The sequence below is a fragment of the Gavia stellata genome, chromosome 5, assembly GCF_030936135.1.
Source record: "Gavia stellata isolate bGavSte3 chromosome 5, bGavSte3.hap2, whole genome shotgun sequence".
Lineage (NCBI taxonomy): Eukaryota > Metazoa > Chordata > Aves > Gaviiformes > Gaviidae > Gavia > Gavia stellata.
This window is the reverse complement of record NC_082598.1, coordinates 63,677,739-63,701,885: the sequence shown is the minus strand read 5'-3', so window position 1 is coordinate 63,701,885 and position 24,147 is coordinate 63,677,739. Positions and strand designations below refer to the sequence as shown.

At 49.6% G+C, this 24,147-nt stretch overlaps 1 protein-coding gene across 1 annotated transcript; it reads left to right on the top strand.

Annotated features, from left to right (window-relative positions):
* Positions 1-15,076: 15,076 nt before the first annotated feature.
* Positions 15,077-23,259, top strand: LOC132317149 (maestro heat-like repeat-containing protein family member 2A). The gene is made up of 13 exons (XM_059818231.1): positions 15,077-15,312; positions 15,651-15,776; positions 17,168-17,241; positions 17,752-17,891; positions 18,590-18,712; positions 19,241-19,406; positions 19,809-19,907; positions 20,398-20,549; positions 20,939-21,082; positions 21,875-21,944; positions 22,056-22,169; positions 22,650-22,723; positions 23,065-23,259. Exons 3-13 carry the CDS (start codon positions 17,226-17,228, stop codon positions 23,257-23,259), a joined length of 1,293 nt encoding a protein of 430 aa, XP_059674214.1. The 5' UTR covers positions 15,077-15,312; positions 15,651-15,776; positions 17,168-17,225.
* Positions 23,260-24,147: the final 888 nt, after the last annotated feature.

Below are 24,147 nucleotides of genomic sequence, written 5' to 3'. Positions count from 1 at the left end.
CCTGCTCGAAGGGCCCTGCTCGAAGGCCCTCTCCCCCAGGCCCGGCGTCCCGGCCGGCTGAGCACTGCGCTGCAGCACAGCGGGGCAGCAGGCACGGGGCAGCTCGGCGAGGAGCCCGGGCTGCCTGTGCCCACCCAACAACAGCCACGCCATTGGCCGTGGCTGAGCCAATCAGCGGAGCTGGCGGCAGCCTGTCAGCCCCAGGCAGCCTGAGGCGGGGCCGGAGGGGGCAGAGGCTGAGCAGGCTGAGGAGGAGGAGGGGAGGGCGGGGCCCTCGCCAGCCCTGGGCCCGAGTGCTCAGCCCCACAGCCAGGGTCAGAGCGGTTCCTGCTGCTGCCCCGGGGGTCCCCAGCTGGAGCCCGGACAGCTGGAGGTGAGTGTTGCCTGTCGGCAGGCCAGGGGAGGGCAGAGTTGCCTCCTCGCCGAGGGGCGGCTCCAAGCTGTGGAGCAGGCGTGCTCTGGTGGGGACAGACCGGGTGCCTTTGCTGTCCCCAGGCCTTGAAGCGGGTCTCATGCTCATGGACAACCCCATCGCTGTTGACAGCCTTTCATAAAGGGGGCTTTCCAGACGTGGAAGCTGTTTCTCGCTCCTGGTGAGACCATGCACCGGGGCTTTGTTGTCAGAGAACTCGGTGGGGAGCGGCCCTGGTTGGAGGCAGCTCCCTTTGGCAGATGTTGGTGCCTCTCTCTCAGCCCCAGGTTCTGATATGTGCCTTTCCCCCCACCGACGCTGTGCTGCCGGCTTTTGGGAAATGGGGGTACAGAGGGTGGATGGTTTTACTGGAGCCAGGAGAGGCCGTATTAACTGTATGTGCGAAGTGACGGAAACAACTTGAGGGTTTTAAGGAGACTGTCAGTTGTGATTAAGGCAGCGAGTGAGATACTCCCTGTAGGAGCTTTCTGAGAGGGCCAGAATGGGGCAAGACTGCATGTAAGGCCAGAAAAGGCTGTGGCAGCAGCTGAGCTGATCAAACTCAAATAGGAGATGATTTGGGCAATATCTGGTGGAGTCATCCTCTTGTACGTGTTGCGCAGACTGCGTAAGGCCTGCCTGCGGGCAGGGAAGGGAGTGTGAAAGGAGTGTTGGAGTGCCAAGGAATGGGGATGGGAATGACTCATTTCTCAGTTTTCATTGGGCTGTCTGTGTAGCCCATGTAACTCATCTTGCATTCAGAAGAAGTGCCATGCTTCTGGTGAAAAGAAGAAAAAGGTAATTTGTGACAGAGCTAGAACTTGGAGTGAGATTCCCATGCTTAGTCTGACCATTCTAGAGTGTTAAAAACATTTCCTTGAAACACTTTCCCAAAATCACAAGGCGTGACTTTCTGAAAGAGCTGTTTTCCTAGGAGCTGCATCTCAGCTAAGGCAGATTAGAGATTGTTGGTTGCTGTTAGTCACTGGGGCTGATGACAGGTCACCCAGCAGTTCTGGCAAGGACAGAACAAGATAGATACATCTGGTTCCCTGTGCTGACTGTAATTTCTGGAACGTGTCTTGCCTAAGTTGGTCTTCACATTTTGCAGGTTGTAGGTTTGGCAGGATCTATTGTGTCATTAGCAGGATGGTAATAACAAAATCTGGTGCGATGGGGTTGAGAATCAGAAGGGTAAAAGTGAGAAAGAAACTTGTGAGTTGAGATAAAAAGTTTAATAAATAAAAAGAAATTAAAAAAAAAAACAAACCTAAGGAAAAAAACCCCCAAACAACAGAGAGAGGAAAATAAAACCCAAGAAAAACAAGCGATGCAAATGAAAAGAATTGCTCCCCACCAACTGACCGATGCTCAGCCAGACCCAGAGCAGTGGCCCCCCTGCCACCCTCCCCCCCAGTTTTATTGCTGAGCACGACATCCTATGGTATGGAAAATCCCTTTGGTCAGTTGGGGTCAGCTGTCCCAACCGTGTGTACCCCCCCAGCTTCTTGTGCACCCCCAGCCTACTCGCTGGCGGGACACTGTGAAATCTGAATTTACTACCTTATGAACAAGTGCATAACTGCCACTGTGAACTGGCACCTATGCGTGTAGCTTTACTGTTCTCCGCATGTTTACTACTTCCTTGCCCTCTTGAAAGCCAGAGTAAAGAGAAGATAAGTACAGTGACGTGGATTTCTTAATCTCTAATACTTGATACTTTCTACAATAGTGGGAAAAAATAGATGAAGGCACGCCAAACCGTAGAAACGGAAGACCTGAACTCTCAGCTGACAAACAGAGAAAGCTTTTCTGAACACACCGCTGCTAATTCAGCATGGCAAATCTGCAAGAAGCAGGATAGTTAGACTTCAGTTTGTGGTTGGAAGTAATAATGTATATGCAAAGAATCAGAATTCTGTTACGTACAGATTATTTATTGTGGGGTTCTTAAAGAGTAAATTGGGCGGGGAGAAAACATAGAAGACTTTAAAATCTCTAATGTGGAAAGCATATGCAATTTTGGTGTGCCATCCAATCGATCATCTCGTTGTGTCCTATCTGAAACATGTTTTAACTTCGAAGCATGTTCAATTTTATCGTACTGTTTTAACTTTTTCAGACTTCCAGCAGCACCTTTGATATTCCTCTCACTTTGTCTGGAGCAGTATTCTATGGGAAAGACTAAATTACGAAGAAAAGACACATTATTTTGTCATTGTTCAAGCAAATGTAAGTATAGCTCTCTTAACGACCATTTGTGCCACTGATTTGGGGGGGGTTTAGTTTGGAGATTGAGATTTTTCAAAGGAAAGGAAAAGTCTCGCTGAACTACCAGGTCTGATAATACTCTTCTCCTGAAGATCTTATTTAAGATTTATCTCGGTTGCTGAAAGCTTAGACATATTATTACTGGTTAAAAAAGCTTGCTCAGTGTGTGTAACAAGACAACCTTTTTGGCACAAGGAGCAAGTTGCAAATTCATAGTACAGCCCATGCAGAAAAGTGCCTTCTGGTGTCACTAAGTGTTCATTTTCTAACAAATCTAGCGATGCTAATTTGATCTCAAACGAGTTTAATGGATATAATTTAGTTGTATCCTTCAGGTTTGAAATGCATTTTTCTATGAAGGTATGATTTTTCTTTCAAGTTGTCTTGCAAGTGTATGTGGAGGTTTTGATAGAGTGGCTGGCAGTGGATAATGCATACGGAGAAGAGTGATGTTTAAACTGTATCTTATGTATCTGTCATCAGGGAAGTTTTTTGGTGCCCTTGAAGGCTGTGAAAGCTTTTTTCCCTTTTTGTCCTTCCGACAATAGCCGAAACGAAAACTTCTCCTCTGTTGTTTACCTCTGTTGTGACACTACTTTGTTTGTGGGAAAATGAGAATGCTCTGAAGCAACTTTAGATAGCTTGCTCCTGAATTCACACATTTATATTACTGTCATCCTGCTGATACAGAATTGTAGATACATTTTACAATCCACTTCCCTACATATTTTGTGGCATGTTCAGCATTCCCCCAATAGAAGACAAGCTCCGGGGCTGTCTCAGTGCTTCTCGCACTCAGATATATTTAAAGACGCTCCTGGCCCACACAGTTACGGCTGTTGGAACAAGTCGTTTTACCCGGGTAACGTAACTTGCTGATCTCTTGAAAAGGAATACGTGAAGGCTCAGAACTGATTTGCCTTGTTGTTTTACCAATAATTTATTCTGCATTTATTCTGCTCTTTTCCTTTGATGTCAGAGCTGTGAGTTTCATGAGACACAGCACTCCTAGAAAAGTAACTGGGGTAGTTGAGCAGGTCGTGGTTTTCAAGAGACGGGCATGGCATGCAGCAGTGCGAACACCTCGCGTGAGGAGGGAAGCCTGTCACGCTGGGGGAGCAACTGGTGAAGGCACAGCTTGGGATCCATGGTGGCAGTACAACAAAGCAATCTCATCTTAATTTGTTCGTTCCTTTGAATATATGTCCTTAGACAGTAAATTGTCACCTTTGTGGTACTGGGTTTGGGACTAGAGCTGTGCTGATAGCCTCTGTATCGTGTTTTTTTATCATAGGGCAGCTTGCATGATGGAAATGTCTTGCAAGGCCATGTGTTTTCTTATGAAATCAATAACTCTGTGCTTTGACCCAGTATTACTCAAGAGCACATATTGGGGGAATGTAGAAAAGATTGGCTGATGATGAAGGCTGCTCCTTGTAGCTGTTACTGTTTTTCATCATTGACCATGAAGAAAACTGAATTCAGAAATTCACGTATTTAGTAACTGTAAAGGTAAAGGGGTTCCAAGAACTGAGTGGACTCCAAAATAGGAAAAAAAATGTAAGTACCCAGTCTGATTCAGAGCAATGACCTATTCGTCTTACGCAGATGACGATATTAAACAGCATAAATACTTAAAAAAAATTGCTTTTTTCTGTCAGTGTTATTCTAGGATAGGAGGGCAAGACTTAGCTAATGGCCCATACTCCCTCCGCAAGATTTTCTTTTTGTAAAGAAAAGCTATCACAACAGTTGCTTCATGAAAATGGAAATATTTTTGACTATTTTAAAAAAAGTATTGGAGAGTCATGCTGGTTTTTTGCTATGATAACAAAAGAAGAAAGAAAGGAACGGTGAACTGTTGCTAGCGTGTACATTGTTCAGCATATAAAAATAATCCGGGTGGTTCCCACAATTCAGGAAAGTATAGTTTTATTCTGTACCATCTGGAAAGAGAAAAAAGAGACAATAAAGAAGTTGCAGTAGTCAATGGTGTCTTGTGTACCCAAAGAGTTAAAAAAACCCAAAACAAACAAACAAACAAACAAAGTGAAACCATGATAGATTGAAAAGAACCTGTCACGCAGCATGGAGACTTTTTTGGGATGCAGCATTGTAGCTGCTTTATTGTGGACAGAAGTGTTCTTCAACCTTTAAACCATGAGCAGTATAACTCATTCTCTAGACAAATCAGCTTTCCACATGGAGTACAGTTTGGAGATCTTAGATCAATCTCATTGCTGTCCTCTGGCTGGTTATTTTTTTTGAGGGGGGGTGGGGGGTGGGAGGTGGGGAAGGAGGTGCTAAATCTTTCCTAAATTGTGGCATGCAGAGGTGGATTGAGCATTACAGTCCATGGCCTTCCCACTGCCAATTAGAAAAGTAGCTGTTACTGCTTATGCTTTCCGTTTCTGTAAGTGAAAGTCCTTTTACTTACAGATAGGATCCGGTAGAGCTACACAAGGCAGCATAAGAGTACATTTCAGATTTTAAGTAAGGCACAAGGCACTCTCTATCTCCTACAAATATGCTCCATTTTTATATCTATTTAACAAGACATGTATCTTCATCTCACACATTTCCTGAGAATTAATTTCTCAAAACTGTATTATTTCTGAGTAATAGATGTCTCACACCATTTCTTAATTCAAGAGGTAAATTTTTACCTCTTAATTGTATTTCTGAGCCTTTATGAAATTAAAGGCTGTAGCTCGGAGGCGGAAGTTTCTGTAATTAGCTATTTCCTAGAACCTGGATAATTATGGTGCTTATATGTTTTGCCCTTCGCTTTAACTTCAAACTTTTTTGTAGATTCTGAGTTCAGAAAGTCTCACCAGATGTAACTCGTTTGCTCCACAGGACTGAGGACAGAATCTTAATGAGCGAAGGACAAGTACAACCAGCCTGACAGTAGATGTGCTCGATGGGGACGATGTGGGACCAATGTTTCTTCCCTGTGTCTTGGTGAATAATACTTGTGACTGTAGACCTCTCACCTACGAAGCGAGCTTGCCAGAACTGACTGATCCTGTAAGTCCTCTTGATTTTTTGCGAGTTTTATATGTTTATTTTTTATGTTATTTTTATGATATATATATATTTTTAATAGATATAAAAATGTATATAAAATCCATTATTATATTATATATATTGTAAAATGCATATATATAGTTATAAAATACATTTTATTTTTATACGTTTATTTTGCAAGCGACTGTCGTCTTTTTCTGTGGACACAGTTGAGAACTGTAACTAGAAAGGTCACGTACGCTTTATGCCACATTTTATGTGCTAAACAAAAGAAAACCGTGGTAAGAGGTATGTAGGAATAGATGGTGCAGTTCTAGCTTTGATACAGTGGCAAACTGCTTGTTTCCTACAAGGGCTGAGTCTCTCTGAAATTTGGTAAATTGTGGAATTGCTTTTCCTGATGTGTCCGTGTTTTGCTCTCGAAATACCCTGAAGAAGCACCTTTGAGAAGGGACTTGACACATTATTCCATTCAGGCTTGTTACAGACCTTAGGAGAAAGATTTTTTGGAAGAGGAAGCATTAGTCACTAGTCCCTGAAAAGATTGTGTGTTGCTACGGTCTGGTTTCAATCAAGAGGCACTAAAGAGCAATGTTTTTTCTCATGTAAATGCTTGCACTAAGTAGATCGGTTAATGCGTCAGTTAGGGTAGGGATAAAGGTCAGCGTGAGGCTCATTTCACACTGGAACATGCAGAGTGAATCACAAAAAGGGGCAGCTGAGAGCTTTATAATTTCTTGATGAAAGATGGTGCCAACTCCCCTTCCTTACAGGAGAACTGCTGCTTGGTATAATGGAGATGTGTGTCTCTGTGGTGGGTGAAGCAGAAGAATTAATTTCCTGACTGATATTGATATATGACCTTTGATTCATGTATTTCAGAATAAGAAAAGGGAGAACCAATTGAATCACTAGGTATTACCCCTCCGGATTGACATTGACATTAAGAGAACATTGAGTATTGACATTAAGATCATGACTTCCCTTGTTCATTGCAGGACACGCTCTCTGTTCTGCTTCCTCCAACCAGGAGACAGGGGAGGTTTAGGCTCTAAGTGTGGAGGTTCTTGCTATCCTCTGCCTTACTCATCCTCTCTGCCTTACTCATCCTCTCTGCCTTACTCATCCTTGCCGTCCTGTGCCTCGTAGTCTTTTGCCAACCTGCACGTTACGGTTTCCTGCTTTGTCTGGCCTCAGGGTCCCGCTGCAAATATGCTTGAGCAGGGTCACCAAGCACTGCTGCCACTGTGCTTGGTTGATTCAGATGATACTCTTAGCGAGTTTCAGAATCTCCCACAGTTGTTTTATTCATTTTAGGACCAGCTGAAATTGTGTCTAATATACAGCAGTTGATCAATTGCTTCTGCACAGGTTAACAGTACAGGCTCTGGTTTAATAACCAGTGCAATCTCAAGGAGGTAAGACAGGGCTTATTGTAATCAAGGTGTGTGATTAGTGTGCCTTCTGGATAAGGGAGGGCTGGAACAAGCTTCGGGGAGGTGGTATAAGTCTGTCTGGACCCTTTGGGAAACTTCTGGGAGAAGACTGGGTCTTGCAGGGCACGTGCACCTCCAACAGAGGTGATTTCTCTCTACTGGAGAATCACTTCCTAACAGCTGCAGCCTGATTTGTAAGGTGTAGCAAGACTGGAGCCTTGATATTCAGCTTGTAACAGCAGCAAATCAGCTGTGAAAGGGAAGGGGAGAGATGTTCCATATTTAACCTTGTTATATTGACTTACACTTCTTTTTTTGCACTTCTACATGTTGGCATTTGATAACCCTTTGTAACTGTGTTGTTTGTTTTTGACTTTGTGAATAAATGCTTTTCTTTAAATTTTACATTAATTTGGCTTGGGCTTAGTGTCATTTTAAGGAAACTGGGCTACCACAAGTTACTGTCCAGCTGAGTATGCGGCCTCATCAGGGTTACTAGGGCACCCAAACTATGCAGGGTGACAAGAGTATGACCCCATTGTATCTGCACAGATCTGATGGAGTGCCCAGTACAGAGGCAGTGAGGCAGAAATTATTAATAACCGCTGTTTGGTCGTTACCTTGGTTTTTGTCTGGTTATCTTAAGGTATAATGCAGATCATAGAATTTTCCTGATACAGCTCTCACAGATGAAAGGAATCCAGCTCTGTATGTGTTCCTGCCCTTCGTCAGGCACATACGCTGTGCTGGGAGACAAAGCAGTGTCTGCCAAGGAGCGTGTCTAGGCTAGGAAAAATCTGACTAGTGATTTAGGTGCTGAGTTGCCAAATGTATTCGTTTAACTTCATAAGCTACAATCTGTTCAGGTGTCGGCTTTTTGTGTTTGCTTTTTGGCTTTTTTGTGTCAAACTGCACTTTGAGAAATCTGATCTATGAAATGAGAAACCGGTTCTGTTGATAAACTACCGGCTCTTTGCTGTTTATCTATTTGGAGTGCTGTAGCAATTTTGATAAACTGAAGTGGAAGAAGGATGTTTGAACTCAAAGTTTTACCTTGGTACCTCAAATCTTTACCTGACTTGTAAATGATAATTCCTTTAGAAGATATGGATGGTACCTAAAAAGATTCAGCTAGTAAATAAATGTAGTACATTTGTGCTGCAAAAAGCAGTGTGATAAAGTGCAGAGAAGCCTGAGCATCTGGACTAGCCAGGGGCTGGCAGTGGACTCCTGTGATGCTCTGATCTGACAAAGCAGCCTGGGCAGAGGACCTCGTTCAGAGATAGGTTGGAGCCTTCTGCGTGATGTGAAACGGCTGCATTGCACCACATAGACGAGACCCATCTGAGTCCGTGATGCTGTAAGACTTTAACTATGATGTCAGGTTATATACAAGCTGATAGTAGCCAATACGCTCCTCAGAATGATTTGTCTGAAGTGACTCGCACCAGTTGTTTTGGTTTTTTTAAAGATCAAAATTTACTGCACTGTAGGTGTTGAACCTCCAGTGTGTGTAGCAAAAGGAACAGAATGCTGATTGCTGAGGGTTTTTTGATGGTAGCCACTACATAGGCCAAAGGACTATTTTTAGTCCAATACCATCTTTTTTTTTTTTAATTTGCTTTTTAATTTTTCAATGAACATGAGAAGGAATATTAATGACTCTAGAACAAAGTTGAAGTATGAATTATTCAGAAGCAGTAGCTTGAAAAAGAAGTCCTGCTTTACAGGGCAAGACATCTACTCAGCTGACCCCTAAAGTAAAGCATTTCATGTAACTGGTAAGAATAATATTTTTGTTCAGTCTTGCGCAATTACTTACCTTTAGCTGGCATCTATCCATGAATTTACTGAGGTCAGAATCATATTTCCTTTCCAAGCTTCTTTCCCTTCGACGCTCTAAAGCAGTTGGATAGATTGGCAATGAAGAATCCGTACAGTGTGAGCTTTGTTTATGGTCTTTGGTGTGCAGAGATGGAAAAGGCCGGCAAAATTAATGGATCTCTTTGTTACCAGAGAAGCAATTTATTTTCCTGAAGAACAATATCAAGGTTTACACTATGCCCTCTGAGAGTTGGTCTGACTCATGGCAGTATTAATAATATTATTAAATCTGCTCCAGGCTGGGCACAGTGCTGTATAATTACAGTTTATACACTTGTAAAAACCTGTTTTGCAGTTCTGCCATTTGCACAGACAGTGTAAATTCCCCCGAAGCTGCAGGTCTTCCAAGCAGAGCCAAAGGTCATCTCATGGTCCTCTCTGGGTGTGCATATAGGGTGAAATGTTGTGAGAGTCCCTTCTCGGTCAGCTGGGTGCTGCCTGTAACCGACCGAGCTTTGCCACAAGGTGCGACGATCTTCATTGGTGGTTGCCTGGTTTTGTGAGTGTCACTTTTGCAGTGCCACCAATGAGCTACTGTAATTGATTGCTATCATGGCCTTATTAGGTCTAGGATCACAGCTAAGGTCATATAAACATCAGTGCCTCTGGTATCAAATGCTTGTGAGGTGCTTCTGCAACTTTGTAGAGGAGGCAGAAACTCGTAGTTCAGAGTAAACAAACTTTGGATGTTTTTGCAGCACGTGAGCTATTCTGAATGCTTAATCCTGCGGTAGGTGAGTGGTAAGTGTGGGCTAAACTGCCTCACCGCTGCTGAAGCGCGGACACAGAGCTAAGTTAACAGCCTGTGATCTGCACCTTAGATTAGGTATTGCTTCCCTGGGCAGAAATTTGCTTGTGAAGTGCTACCTGTTGAGTCCGATTCAGTGCCTGTGACAGTGGTGGAGTAAACTGCTTTACAAGTTCCCAGACCAGGAGGGAAAAGAAATAAATCTACTGAGTTTTGAGTCCTCTAATAATCATTGCAAAAATTATTATCTTGCAAAAAAGTCACCAAAGCCCACGATAAGACAGCGTTCAAAGTCATTGTTCAAAGTTCTGTCTCATAATACATGTGCAAATCCTTTCACTTCATTTCCGTTAGGGGAATGCAAAGCACAGCTTCAGTATTGTCTTCCAATGAGCTAGCATAAACCTTTCAAAAATTCAAGTGTCACAAACCAAATATATTGCCTTATAACAACAGGAAAAACCATGTCCCATGTCTTTGCTAGATGAAAGGATGCATGTATGAACTCCTGTGTCTGGTAATTGCTCCGTATGCTTCTGTGTGCGTTCCCTAGTTGTCGCCATCTTACTTTCTCTCTGGGAATGAATTTACTGTTGTTAGATAAATTCCGGTTTCCAAGAAAACCTGTGGTGTTTGTTGTTTGGGTTCTTCTTTTGTTGTTGTTACATAGTTTTATATTTACCTTAGTGTTTCTGTGTCTGATCAAATCTGGTAAGTATTTTTTTTTTTTCCCCATTGTCTCAGGAAGCCTTCAATAAATTAGCATTTATTATCAGGATGTGCAAGTCATCAAATGGAGTTAAAAAAAGACAACCTCGTGAATGTCTCATAACATTGGAAAGAAAATTTCTCCTCCCTCTTTCCCCTTCGGTCTGTTCCTGGCATGCTCACTTTGTGAAGGTTTTGTCCATTTCTATACTGAATTTTTTCCATCATCATGCAAAGAAGAAAAGCCAATTAGCAGTAGAATGTAGATTAGGTTTATTTAATCAGTTGCTGGACTAGTTTTGCAACGAACAGATTCATTATCAGGTTCCATGGGGTAATTATCAGTCCACATGAACACTAATATACTCCATGACACCTCAGAGGCTTTCTTTGTACCAATTCAAGATTCAACACTTTAAACACGTAGCTGCATTGTGAGACATCGCTTATTAATGCACCACTGAAGTATCTTTTTACATGAAAAGCATTTATTTTTGTACTAATTATCCTCAGTATCCTTAGGAGTTGTGTCAGCAGGGACCTGACAAAGTCTGTGGGCTCAGCTGCCCTGTTGAGCAGAGACTCAAGGAGATGGGTAGACAAAAGGCTAAAAAAGAAAAATAAAAAAATTCTGCTCAGAACAGTGTGGTCGAGGGGGGTAAAAAAAGACATTGAGGAGCAGGAAGCGCCCTCAGAAGCCCTCAAGCTGTTGTTAGCAAGAAAGACCTCTTTAGTTAGATGAGTTTGGATTCAGGGGAAGAAAACTGAACTTTTAAGAGGTGGAATTGTAATCCTGCCGGTTAAAAGCCTTGCTCGATCAGTCAGGGAGCGAGTCCTCCCTGAAGAGCACTGCGTGCGTCCTGCAACACATAGTTTTGAAACTGTGGAAACTGCTGACTTTTGATGGTAAGGCGAAGTGAACGGTTTGGCTCTACTGTCATGGAAATCAAGAGTTACAGTATTTTTTTATTGCAGAGTTTAGGCCATTGTATATTCTATATTTAAAACTGAGCAGAGTCTTTTCTGATCACTTCAACAACCTTTTTTATTTTATTTTATTTTTTTTACAAGGAGAAAGGTTTTGACTACTTCATGCAAGGGACAAAAAAGTTCATTGACTTTCACATACGCAAAGCAATATAAACCATCATAATCTGAAGAATTGTGGCTATACAGTAAACTCATCAAATCCTCAATATATCTTGACGGAAGGTACATCTTACTTGGAATCCAGAATCACTTGAAGAGTTTCCAGTTGGCAGTGAAAAATTGTGTTTTGCATCAGACTGATAGTTATGTCAAAAATGGCAGGTGCTTTTTAAAACTCACCTTTCATCTTTGCCTTTCTTGCTGAAGCTCTAGGGGCAATCACAAGAGTTTTTCTCCAAGCCATTTCCCATTCCCTTGCAGTGTTCTAGCTCAGCATCGTACGGTGACGTACTGTAGCGGCTGCAGTAAAATAACTTTCATACCACCTTCCGTGGTGTATTGCTGTCCAGCAGTTATTTGCATTTATTGTTTGGGGAATTGGGAACTGCCCCTTTATGGTACCTTCTGGGCCCCAGCACCTATTGCAGTAGGGAGACCACGGCGTATGGAGGGAAACGGGTTATTCTCTGGGTGGGAGAAATGGATGTGCCGTAAGGGGGAACTAAGGTTACAGCAGTACAGGAAAGGCTAGTTTTATTGCGGTGGAGAAGAAAAAAGGAGTTTGGTGGAGGACTGAAGTCAGTGGCGGGGCCGCTGTTGGGAACACAGCACGCTTCTGTACGCAGCCAGGTTTAATCACCTCTGTACAAATGAGTTTTATGCTTATTATTGATAGCTAATTAACATTGCAGAGGATGCGCTGGTTTTTCAGTACCTCCAGGCCTGAGGATGACAACCACTTACCAATTCTTTCTGAAGTAATTTCATTGCAGTTCCTTCCTATGCGACTGTACAAATCCCAATTCCTTCCAAACAGAAAACCTGGAAATTTTCTTAAAGACACACATTAGTATAAAACCTGCTGCAAAACAAATAAACAAATCTCAGATTAATGAAACTTAGCTAACTGTACTGAAAAATGTCTGAAACTTTTGGAAACAACATCTCGCGATCTTAGTTATAGCAACAGCTATTAGTCAAAGAATAAAGTTCATCAAATGTTCTGGGTATTTTTTAGATTTTTTTAGGTTGTTTTTCTTTTTCCTTTTTAATTTCTATTTTTTGCTGCGGGAAATACCTACCCATAGAAGACTTTTTATACAGGTATCTACTATGCAAACTAAAAGCAAACAACCTTCCCTGAGTTTTGAGAGTAACTTGCTAGTTCAGCCTGAGCTTCCATACAGATGCTAAGTAAGATTTTTGTGGCACCGAAATCCTCAGTCTTTATAATTTGGCAAATGAAGACGTTAGTCTGAGTTGAAATAAATGTGTGTGGTTAAAATCAAGTGCAATAAAGACCTTACAATGTATAAGGAAGGGGTCTTTTTTTTACCTGTCTGAAGGATAAAATTTCACAGAAAGGCAGGAATGCTTCCCCCTGATGAAGGTGATTTCTTTCTTGGCTTTTCTTGTAAGCATGACTGCTTAAACGTGCGTGGGGGTGAATTTACCCCTGCAGACAGTCAAACTGCATGCAGCTAAAAAACCAAGTTAGATTGCCAGTTTTTATTGCCAAATCAATTTTTTTTCCACTCTCTAGGCCACCCAAGACGGTCTTGAATCGCTCCACTCCATCCATTTCTGCTCTTCCAGTAAAAGGCTCCAGCACCTGCTCACAGCTGCAATGAGAGAGGATCAGCAGCTACCCCACAAGCCAGGACAGGAGTGTGCAAGTGCAGACCCGTTGTAAAACAAAGAGTGGGACTCAGAAGAAAGACTCCACTGAGAGGCCACTAACAGTCAAAAGCTCAAGAGCAGCAAAAGGCAGGACTTCTACCACCGTGTACATGGGTTGAGGCAGGACACAGGGAGTACACAGACCCTTCACAGCATCTATCATCATGCAAGGGACTTTGATACCAACAGCTCTTGCCGGGAGCAGCATCCTCTCTTTTGTACCCAGCGGTGTTTTGCACCCAAACTAAGGAGCAAAGAAAGTTGCAATCAATGTCTGAGACCAGGCCAGCTCTGAAGAAGAGGGTGATGGGAATGCCTCGTGACTGAGGGCGCTCTGAGGAATAACCATGAGAAAACACTTGCTCCAGAACCTTGTCCAAACATCTATGTGACCCTTCTTTCTGATGGGACAGAGGAGTGACAAGAAAGGGAAAGATGCATCTGAAACCACACGCTGCCAGCAAGAGAAAGGCTTTCGGTGAAACTTAAGGCCCCAAGAGCCACCAAAGGAACGTGAGGACTTGGGAGGCCACAGAGACTCCGTTTACCCAAGGAGAGCGGGGAATGGCACAGACAGGGACAAGGAAGTGCCCCAGCTCATTCAGAGGGAAGGGAAGAAAGGTGTCCACTGCACAGGAGTGTAAAATAATAAAAATAAAAAAACCCCACAGATGCAGAGAAAGACAAAGAGGAAAAAATACGGAAGCGCATCAAGCCCTCAGAGATAAGTTAAGAGGCACGATCAGAGAGAAGCAAAATAAGCCGTGCAACAGGGCAGAGCAGCTGAAGTCTCACAGGCGTGGACAAACAGAAGGAAAGTATTTTGTAAGTCCCAGAAAAAGTGTATGATGGTGGTGGTACCAGGAAACGTACAGTAGGGGAAAAAGCAAAACAAGCAATGTGACGATAACAAGGATTTACTAGAGAGCAGGAAACTTCCACCACCATTTTCCCTCCCCATTCCAGCAACTGTCCCGAGATATCTGGGCACACGTCACGCGGCCGGAGCTGTGGCTGTGTGAAGTTGTCTCCGGACACCGGACAAGGCTTTCACCTGGTCGTGCATAAAAGCCTTGAGGCATCAGATGGTCTCCTGCCTGCCCTGTGTACCATATAAACTGTGAGGAAGCAAATCAGTAAGCTGCCAAACTTTTGGAAGAAGACACTTCCCCTGTCTCCTCCAGAGCTCTCCGACTAGGCTATGATGAGAACTTCAGCACCAACAGTCACAGTGAGATTCCACCTCAATTGGCTCTTACCTCCAGAAGACAGCAGAAAAGGTTGTTGATGCAGGAAACCACCAGACTCAATTCCAATGCAGCCAAGATTCACACTGCGATCAGTTGCCCCCCCTACTCACAGGAATCCCTCAGCTCAGTCTCCAGCACACACAGCCCCATCTCCATCTCAGAAGAGATCTTTAAGCCCCCAAACAAACCACTGCCTCATCCCCACATGAGCGACCTGCCCTGATCCTCGTTCCTTTTCCCTCCCTCCCTGGCTGTACCACACTGAACCGGTATTTCTTTCCCTCCTCACATAACCATATCCAAACACAGTAATAATCCTGCATAGGAAAACCGTCTGCAGTGCCCAGGGACTGCTCTTCCCCAGTTGCAGCACAGTGCACCACAGTGTCATGGTGTCATCACTGATGTAGTGCTGCACACTATACAACAATCAGCAGAAAGCACAGGAGGTGTAAGTCTTGACAGACTATTTTTTCTCCTTCACATATTCCCTTTAAATCATCTCTTCAACTCTTCCCAATAAGTGTGTAGCTTTTGAAGATAACAGCTTTATAACAGATTTGAAGAAGTGCTTTTCTCCACAGCGTTTCTGCTGTTCATCTACATTAGGAAAAATGTCTTTACTGAGAGAGTGGTGACACACTGGAATAAACTGCCCGGGGAAGTGGTGGAGTCACCCTCACTGGAGGTGTTCAAGGAACGTGTGGACGTGGCATTGCGGGACATGGCTTAATGGGCATGGCGGTGTGTGATGTGTGTTGGGTTTTTTTGTTTGTTTGTTTTGGGGTTTTTTTTTGTTGATGGTTGGACTTGATGATCTTACAGGTCTTTTCCAACCTTGGTGATTCTGTGACTATGTGTGTGTGTGATTCGTTGCTCATGTAATAAAAGAGTAAGCAAGTGTACCTAATTCCTCCTAACATGGGCATGACCAGGGTCCCCCCACAGCCAAGGCCTAAAACTCACCACGGGGCGAAAGTGCGGGTGGACGGAGGAGTGGGTGGGTGCAGAGGCCGGACGGGCGTGGAGGCAGAAGGGGTCTCCAGCAGAAGCTGAGGGATGACTTTTCCCTGCTGTTGCAGCCACCTTTCTCCAGGAGCGGTCCGGGTCCTGGAAAGGCTGGAGCCGCATCAAGCAGGCTGGGACATATTCAAGCACGTCACTGAGACCAACAGGCAGCAGCAAGAGCTGCAGAGGCAGCCGCCCTGGTAAGTACCTCCAAACAGGGAAGGTGCTTCCCCCGGCTGCAGGGCCAGCCCGGGGCGGGGAAGAGGGGACTTCTCTGACACTCCACGAGAGACAGAAGCAGGTTTTAGAGCCTGGCGTTGGACTGGAGCTCCCTGACGAGGGAGAGGGGCTTGCTGGGCACCTGAATTGGCTTTTTGTGGGGGACCTGGCTGGAGAGGGAGGGATCCCTCTGATGGCTGGCTCTGCCCTTTCCAACCCAGACTGAAGAAGATACTTTGTAATGCGTGCACCTGGTATTTAGACATAAAATTACAGTTAAAAACTGTCTCCACTAACTAACGGTGAGGATTACCACAAGGTCGAAATCTAGGAAAATAGAAGAGAGTGCCAAAACTGTTTTAAGGCTGACCTGCCTCATTGTCGTGTGAAACTCACACCTCCTAGCTAGAAAACGCCCCCAACCCAAATAAGCCCCCTCCCCTCTGGGCATGCGTAGGGAATTGGAACTGTATCTGTAAGATGAAGTAAGAAAGGTACTAACCAATAGTTAGTTAAGGGGTAGGAGCAGTAGGCGTAACTAACATTGTTACCTGTTTTAAATCCCTGTCATGATTTCAGCCCGGGGTGCATGCTGGCTGGAGAGATCCCCCATGCACCCGGCGCCGAATGAAGTAATGCCTGCTCTTTAATAGACCAGTGTGAAGGGGTTTCATTCCCGATTTCGGTGACACTGGCACTGAGGGAGGGAGCAGGAGGGCGCCCGACTGGGGCTGGGCTGGGCACCTTCCGCCTGTTCATGCTGCGAGGCCTCAGGGCGAGGGCCCGCGCCTTCCCCTGAGAAGGCCCAGCACGGCCCGCAGGGCGGGATGGGCCAGGAGCAGCTGTGCCCCGAGGGCCCAGACAGGCTGGGCTGGAGCCCCCCATCAGCGCTGCTGTTCTGGGCTGAAAATGGGAAAATGGGGAAAAACTTTGCCGTGCATGTTTACTGGAGGCTTGTGGCCTGATGCTCTCAGGCCCTGGGTGCCAGCGAGGCTTTGCCAGATGGCTGAGTAACGCCGTGCGGCTGTGAGCGGTGGCACAAAGTGCTCCGGTGGCCTCGGGTCCCTGGAGGGGGACGTGGATCGGGGACGGGGCTGGGAAGGGCTCTTGGGAGAAAGTCCTTGCTAGAACTGCTCGAGGACCATGAGTGAGTTCAAGTGATGGAGAATGGGGAAATCCTGCATTTCAGGGCCTGTGGAGATCCGCAGGGTGCTCCGTGTCTGGTCCCCGCCCCGCGGCGTGTCCCCAGCACGTGTCCCTGTGTCACAGCAGCCCTCTGTGACGCGCCGCGCCCCACACGGGTGTCACAGTGGGCAGGCTCTATATCTTCCCAAGGGGCTGGTGCTGCCCCAGTTTCTCATGGCGTTCGCAGGAGGAGGACCCAGAGAGAGCAGTGCGTCCATCTGGGGGATCCTGCTGCCCTGAGGAGGATGAGAGCACTCAGAGGTGAGGCGGTGGTGAGGGGCTGGGGGCTGCTGCCTGCTGGGGCCTGCGTCGCCGTCACCTCTCATCCTGCTGCCAGGCACCTCCGAGGGGGCTCTGGCTCCATCCTCTCCCTGCCCTCCGTGGGGCAGCTGGGGACTGCTCAAAGACGACCTGGCCCGGCCGACTCTTGTCGGGGCTGCCCAGCCCCAGCCCTCCCAACGCCTCCTTGCAGGGCCCCATGTCCATGTCCCGCCCAGCTCGGGGCCCCCGTGCTGGACTCGCTCTAGCACATTGCTGCCATTCTGTCACTGGGGAGCCCAGAATGGATCCAGTCCCCCAGTGTGGTATTCCCAGTGCGGTCTTCCCAGTGCCGCAGTGAGGGGAAGACTCCCTTCCCTCGTCCCACTGACTGCCCTCTTGCCAGTACAGCCCAGCACGGGCTGTTAGTGCTGGGAGAGGCTGGGAAGATCCTCTCCCCTCCCTGGTGCAAAGCCCTGCAGCCAGCAAAACCATTTCTTTCTTTTCTTCCAGCTCTCTGCCCGTGCTTTGGTTCTCAGTCCAGACCTGCACATCCTGAGGATGGAGGCAGGGCAAAGAAGGCTGTCCCTGAAGCCGTCACTACCTTTGTGGCTAGTGGGGCTTCTCTGCTAAAGCGGCTGCAAGACCATGAGGTGAGACAAGGGGGCTCGAGGGCTTCCCTCCAAGCCCTTGACTTCCCCAGGTGCCGTGGCAGAGGGGGATCTCGCCTGATGGCACCTCTGCCCTCCTGCAGGCGCTTCGTCCCCAAGCGCCGATCCTGCCGCTCCAGCTGGACTAATGCCACTGCTCCCTCCCTCCTTTCCCTGGGAGCTTGCAGTGCTCTCCTGGACAAGGCAAAGCCTCTGGCATAAATCCCAGCATCTCTCCAGCACCTTTGCCCAAGTGCTCAAGGCCCCACTTTAGCTTTGGTTCCAGAACTGTCCCAGCGCCTGGGCTCCTGCCTGTGCGAGGGGAGCGACACTGTGCCCCAAGGTGCAGGGAGTTCATGGCTCCCCCTCCTCAGGGACTGGTCTCATTCCCACATCTTCCCCTTCCTCGCCTGGCACTGTCCGTCTGACCTCCACCATCCCCCATCCTCAGGAACGACTTCGTAGGCTCCCGCATGGCCTTTTACCCTGGTGGAATCAACCTCCCTGTCTGGCTCTCTGGTAGTGTCAGAGGTGCCGTGGAAGATCTTGCCGTTCCCCATGGCTGTCCTGACCGATGCCTGCAGCTCGTACCTCGTGCCCATGGCAGAGAGATGATTTGGGGGGCAGTAGGTCTCTCTCGTGGGTCCCTGGCAACGAGGGCAAAGCAAGTCCCATCACTCCTATGTGTGGTCTGTCCCCAGGGTGACCGAGTGGAGACATACCGGGAGCTGGAGAGCTTCTTGCAAGGAGACGATGGCAGTTTGCAGAGCGGTGTCGTGAACCGCCTGATAGCAGAGGTGTCCAGTGACATGCGAGCAGCCCAGGTGAGCTTGTTCTCTTTCAAGGCCGCCAAAGCAGCCTGTCTCTGGCCCTGGTTTTTGGGGAAATCCAGAGCAGCACAGAGATGTTCCTCAACTATTCAGACCCAGTGGAGGTCCGAAGGGGACTCCTCCTTATAGGGAATTTGAAGAGGAGATGCAGAGAGTAGTGCAGAGAGGTGGACGCGGGGCTGTTTCTAACTGAGCGAGAGCTGGGTTCAAGCTCACTTGAGGAACAGCCCTGGGAACCCAGCAGCCCCGTGGAGAGGCCCCAGGGGGTCCTTGAGTCTGTGACAGTTTGTTCCTGGCATCTCTGCAGAGAGGGAGAGAAGGCAGCAGCACAGGGCTGTGCTAGGGAAAAGCCTCCCTCATCTCACTGGGGAGCTGCTCGCCTACCCCAGGGTACAAGAGGCAGCAGGCGCCCGGCCTGAGCAAACTGCCCCGTGGGGTCTTGCAGGGGAGGCAGGGGCGTTCAGCCTGTCCGAGTGCCTCAGCCTTTTTCTCGGGAGTGTTTAACTTGTGGCACTTTTTCAGGGTGTGACAGATGATGTGAAGATGGCTGCTAGCGACGTCCTGGTGGCTCTGGCCCGCTCCCGCTTCCACTTTGTCATGTCTGAGCTCCAGAGCCACCTGAAGGCCATGGGGAAGGTCCCTGATGAGACTGTGCTCCTCACCTTGGGCAAAATGGCCCGCAGCTACGGTACGGCACCCTGGGCCTCTTGGTTTGGGTAGGGGTCTGTGATAACGGGGAGAAAGCACCCTCCCCCTTCCTGAAGGCTCTGTGTTGAACTGGGGGGCTATGAAGTCGCCATGCCTCCTTGCTCTGTGCCAGGGCTGGCCGGCAGCTCTGCCTTACTAGCCCAGTCCTGGTTCCTGGAGGGTGGGAACCCACTGGAGACAAACCCGCAGGGTCTCTGCCCCACACTGTCCTCCCCATTTCCCTAAAGGGCTTTCCTGTGTCCCCCTTGGGGAAGGCAGCCCTCCCCACACCCTCTGGCATGTCCCACATGGCCCAGCAGCCCCAGCCTTGCCAGGGATCGACCCCGGTCTCCCGTGTCTCTCACTGACCCTCTCGGTCCCTCTGTCCCTGCCTTCTCTGCAGCCCTGCGGTGCATCCCCTTCGTGGGAATGACGCTGCTTGCCCTGCGTGCCATGCTGAGCCGGGTGGGGAGCGGCCGGATCCTGCGCGCCGTCTGCAGTGGTGAGTGTCCCCTCCTTAGCTGGGGTCCCAGGGTCAGGGGCTGGGGTGGCCTTTGATGCCTCCATGTGATCTCAGAGGGAACATGGCAGGTGTCAGCCCACAGTGAGGTCAGGCCTTGGCGATCCCAAACCACTGTGAGTGTGCAGAAGGAGCGGGAGAAGCCCCGGAGGTTTCTGTGGGTAGGACGTGACGGTGCTGCACAGGGGAACTCCTGAGTGCCTTCCCATGGCTTCTGTTCCCCTGTTTCCCCTGGGAAATACTGGAGGGGAACAGGCCATTGAGGAGGAAAAGGATGGGGAGGAGGAGAGAAACGGTGGGGTGTTTGAAACCAGACACCTCAAGGGCACAGCTTGGCCTCAGATGCAGATCTGGTCCTGGGCTGAGCCCTGCCGAGCCTGGGACCATCCTTAGAGCAGGCTTGGGTGAGGGTGCAAGGTACCGTCCCTGCTGCAGACTCTCACGTGCTGCCCTTCCCTTTCTCCTGGTGCAGTTCTGGAGCAATGGTCAAAAGGGGTCAATACATACTTCGGCAGCCGGGAGCAATGCCCCTTCCCTCGCAACGGGGAAGCGCAGCTCTGTGAAGACATTTACCCAGTCTTCCGTTACGCGCTGGTAAATTGGCTGGGCTGCGAGGAAGAAGAGGTAAGAAGTGCTGCTTTCCACGCCTGGGGCCACAGCGGGGATGTCCACGTTGGTGGGTCTGTCTGTGGCTGGTGGGGTGCGAGCAGAGGGGTGAGGGGAGGGAGCGGTCTGAATGAGAAAGCATCCCAGGCCGGGAGCCTGCTGTCACTGTGCCTGGGGCTGGAGGCTCTCTGGCAGGAAGCAGCCGAGTCCTGGGGCCTTTCTGCAGGGAGGGCTGGGGTGCGAGCGTGGGGAACTGCTCTCTCTCCTCTGGAGTGAGCCCTTCTGCTGCAGGGCAGAAGGGAAAGGGAAACCCCTCCCAGTGGGAAGGGCAGACTGGTGTGCAGGCGATGCTGAGTGCTAGGCAGACCTTCAGCCCTCCAAGCAGAGCCTCTCCCTTCCCTCTTCAGGACAAGCAGGCTGTGCTCAGGGCGGTGGCTGCCATGATGGAGGTCCTGCTGCGTGAGGAGCAGCACCGCGAGCATGCCTGGGAGCAGCTCCTCTGGCTGCTGCACCAATCTGAGGAGGTCCGAGACACCTCCCGGGTCAACAAGGTGAGGTGTTGCGCAGGGCCCGGCGTGGCTGCTGGGGTGGGTCTGCGCGAGTGCCACGAGGCACTGGGGAGCTGTGGGGTGCCAGGAGGAGCTGGGAAGGCCTTAGAGAAGGAACAGGGAGGGGGAGAGCAGAGGAGGCCTGAGACTTCCCCGCACTCTTTGGGCAAGAAAAGAGAAATGCGGGGAGGGGCCAGAAGGGAGGCAAGAGTCCCCGGGGCTCGTCTTCTCAGGAAGGGAGGCATTGCCATCTCTGTAGGGCTCTGTGTGTGGGAAGAGCTTTGCCCTAATGCCCAGGGCCGTGTCCAGTCCCGTCCAGTGAGGGCTGAGGTCTGATGAGTGGGAAGTGCCGGGAAACGGAGTTGTCAACAGCGGGCTCTGTTCAGAGGAAAGAGACCCTGCCGATGCTGCTCTGAGGGGAGGGCAAACAAGAAGCCCCATCCAGGAGGGTTTGTGGTTTTCCCTGGGAGCTGCTGTTAGGGACTCCCCTTCTCCCAGATGTGCCTTTAGGTAGCTTTAGCCTCCTCTTCCTCCCCCGTTGTCTCACAGACCTTCCTGCAGGCCAGGAACATGGCAGGATTTGTGAGACAGGTGCCACGTAGGTTCCTTAAGGCTGCAGGAGGCCTGGTCCTGGCTGTTCGGAATGGGCCTGAGGGGCAGCCCTGTTCCCACAGTGATTTCCCTCTCAGCCAAGTCGCAGCAGGACTCTGGGAGAGGAGGGCAGAGAGCACCCTTTCTTTTCAGTCCCCCTCAATGCTGATGCAGATTTCTTTAAAACAGACCTTGTTCCCACAGCTCCCTGACGTGACCAAAGAGCCTGGCCTGGCCCCTAAGGCAGAACTTCCCCGCTGCATCGCGCTGCAGGGTAAGGAGAGGAGACTGGGCGATCCCCCGTCGTGCTGTGGCGGCTCTCTCCCTGTCCTCGGCAGTCAGAGGCAGCTGCCTGCTAGTGCAGAATGCGATTTCTTCCCTGCAGCACGAATATGCCCTGAGGAGACGGGCATGTTTCTGCACTCCCCGGAGAGCGGTGGGAGCAAGGCCGGTCGCGTGGCAGCCCTGGGCCTGCTGGGAGCGCTGGCCCACTCTGACGGTCAGTGCCATGGGCCAGGGACAGAAGGCAGGGGTTGGGGCTGCTGGGCTGAGAGCAGGAACGGGCTGAAAGCGGTGCACCTGCACCCAAAAGGAGCTGCAAAGAGCGGGTCCCCCAGCCGAGCTGACGCCCTGCGACAGGGCTCGAGCTCTCCTCTGGCAGTTAGAAATGGTGGCACACCAGGGATGATGCTCCAAGCTCAGTAACACGGGCAGGCTGGTGGGTGGGCGGGTGGGCTGGTGCACAGGAGCTGCTTGTACCCAAGTCATTTCTCACGTGCTCTGTGTTACCATATTACCATAGCTTTCAGTCCCTATAAAACAGCTGTGCCTCTAGAAATGGAGTCGCTCTGGCTACACTGCTGCCTCCTGTGAAGTCAGAGTCAGGCCCCGCTTTTCTGTCCCGTTGGTGTGCGAAAAACTTGGAAGCTTCTGCCATTGGGGCTCTGCCTCAATGCACACCTCTCCATATCTCTTCCAGCACCTGCAGTGAGAGAGAAGCTGCCCCAGGTGATGGAGGCCATGGGGTCAGTGTGCAACGACCCCAGTGCCCAGGTGAGCTGGTTTGGGAAGGGACAGTGCCACCAGGGGAGGCAGAGGAAGCCTTTCCCTCAGGGCAGAGCTGGGGTGCCTGGGGAAGTGCCAGCGCATTGCCCAGGCAGTGGGTGATGGCTCTTCCCCGGGGAGAGCTGGCAGAGTGGAGCGGGGAGGTCGCTGTGCTCTGTGGGGCAAATGCCCGTCCAGCCTGGTGCTAAAGCCCAGCCCTGATGGCAGGAGCGAAAGCTTCTGCCATGCGCTTGTCATCTCTCCGCGAGCCACAGAGGCTGCCCCCAAGCAAAGGCGGCTTCCCTTTGGATTTTGAACAGGAGGACCGTAACCACGCTCTCCCCTGGCAGGTGCGGAGGGCAGTTCTGGAGTTCATCCGGGAGCTGCTCAGCTCCGGCTCCCAGAGCTGCTGGGCATGGGATGTGGTGGGGCACATCTTCAGCGAGTTCAGCCGGACCTCAGGCAGACTGGTAAGGGCAGAGCGGGACACCTGGGGCTTCCAGCAGTGCCTGGCCTGTGCTGAGAGCTTCTGCAGGCATCCTTGAGCATGGAGAGCTCCACGCTGCAGGGCCATCAGCGCCGGCGCTGCCATTGGAATGACCTGCAAATGGCTGTTCCTCCTGTGTGTGTGTGTGCTGATGTTGGTGGAGACGTCAGTGAATGATGAGGGTTTGCACCCGGGCGTGCCACCTGGGACTGTGGGGCTGCCTGCGCACCCCACAGGCTGAGCTGTGCCCACAGACACCTTCAGCAAAGCTGCCTTGCAAAGGGAGGGGTCTTCTAGGGACAGGACATCCTCCATCCTTAAGTGCTCACAGACAATCAGCAAAACACAGCCACTGCAGCCAGATGGGCCTGGCTAGAGGATCTTTCTGTGGTGTTCTCATACTCTGGCCCACCAAAGCATGCCCTGCCCATCCAATAGCAGTCTGGGGACCCGCATCCCTTCTGGCAAGGGGACAGGCCGTCTGGCAGTCCCTTTGGTGAGTGTTTCCAGCTGGGTGCCCAGGAGATGAAGGATGGGCATGGCTGAGCCTTTTGCTGACTTGCTGAGGACCTTCCCTCTGGCTAGAGCCTCCCTCCAACCAGGGGATCTGTGGGTGTTGCTTTGCTCCAGGGCTCGGGGAGGCTCTGCTTTGGGAGCAGGGCAAAGGAAAGAGCCAGCTTCTCCTCCACATCTGTCGGGCTGGGCGTGCTGCTGCCAGGGCTGGCATCGAGCACAGCCCTGCTGAAGGGCACGTTCCTCACCATGGCACGACAGCAGCATTTGGGCCCTGGGGGACCGTGCAGACAAGCAGTGTCTCTTTCTGCTCCCAGGCTTCCTAGTCCTTCCCAGGGTCTGGGAAGTGGTTCCCGAGCTGGGTCTGGCCATTCTTGTCCTCCTTCTGGAGGTCAGTGCTCCTGGGAGGTTGGCGCAGGAGCACTGGTGAGGC

What these genes read in the sequence shown, in the direction of transcription:
- LOC132317149 (XM_059818231.1), top strand. An exon ending in CAAAATGGCCCGCAGCTACG is followed by an intron (nt 19,407 to 19,808) that starts GTACGGCACCCT and finishes CCTTCTCTGCAG; the next exon opens with CCCTGCGGTGCATCCCCTTC. An exon ending in GCAACGACCCCAGTGCCCAG is followed by an intron (nt 22,724 to 23,064) that starts GTGAGCTGGTTT and finishes CTCCCCTGGCAG; the next exon opens with GTGCGGAGGGCAGTTCTGGA.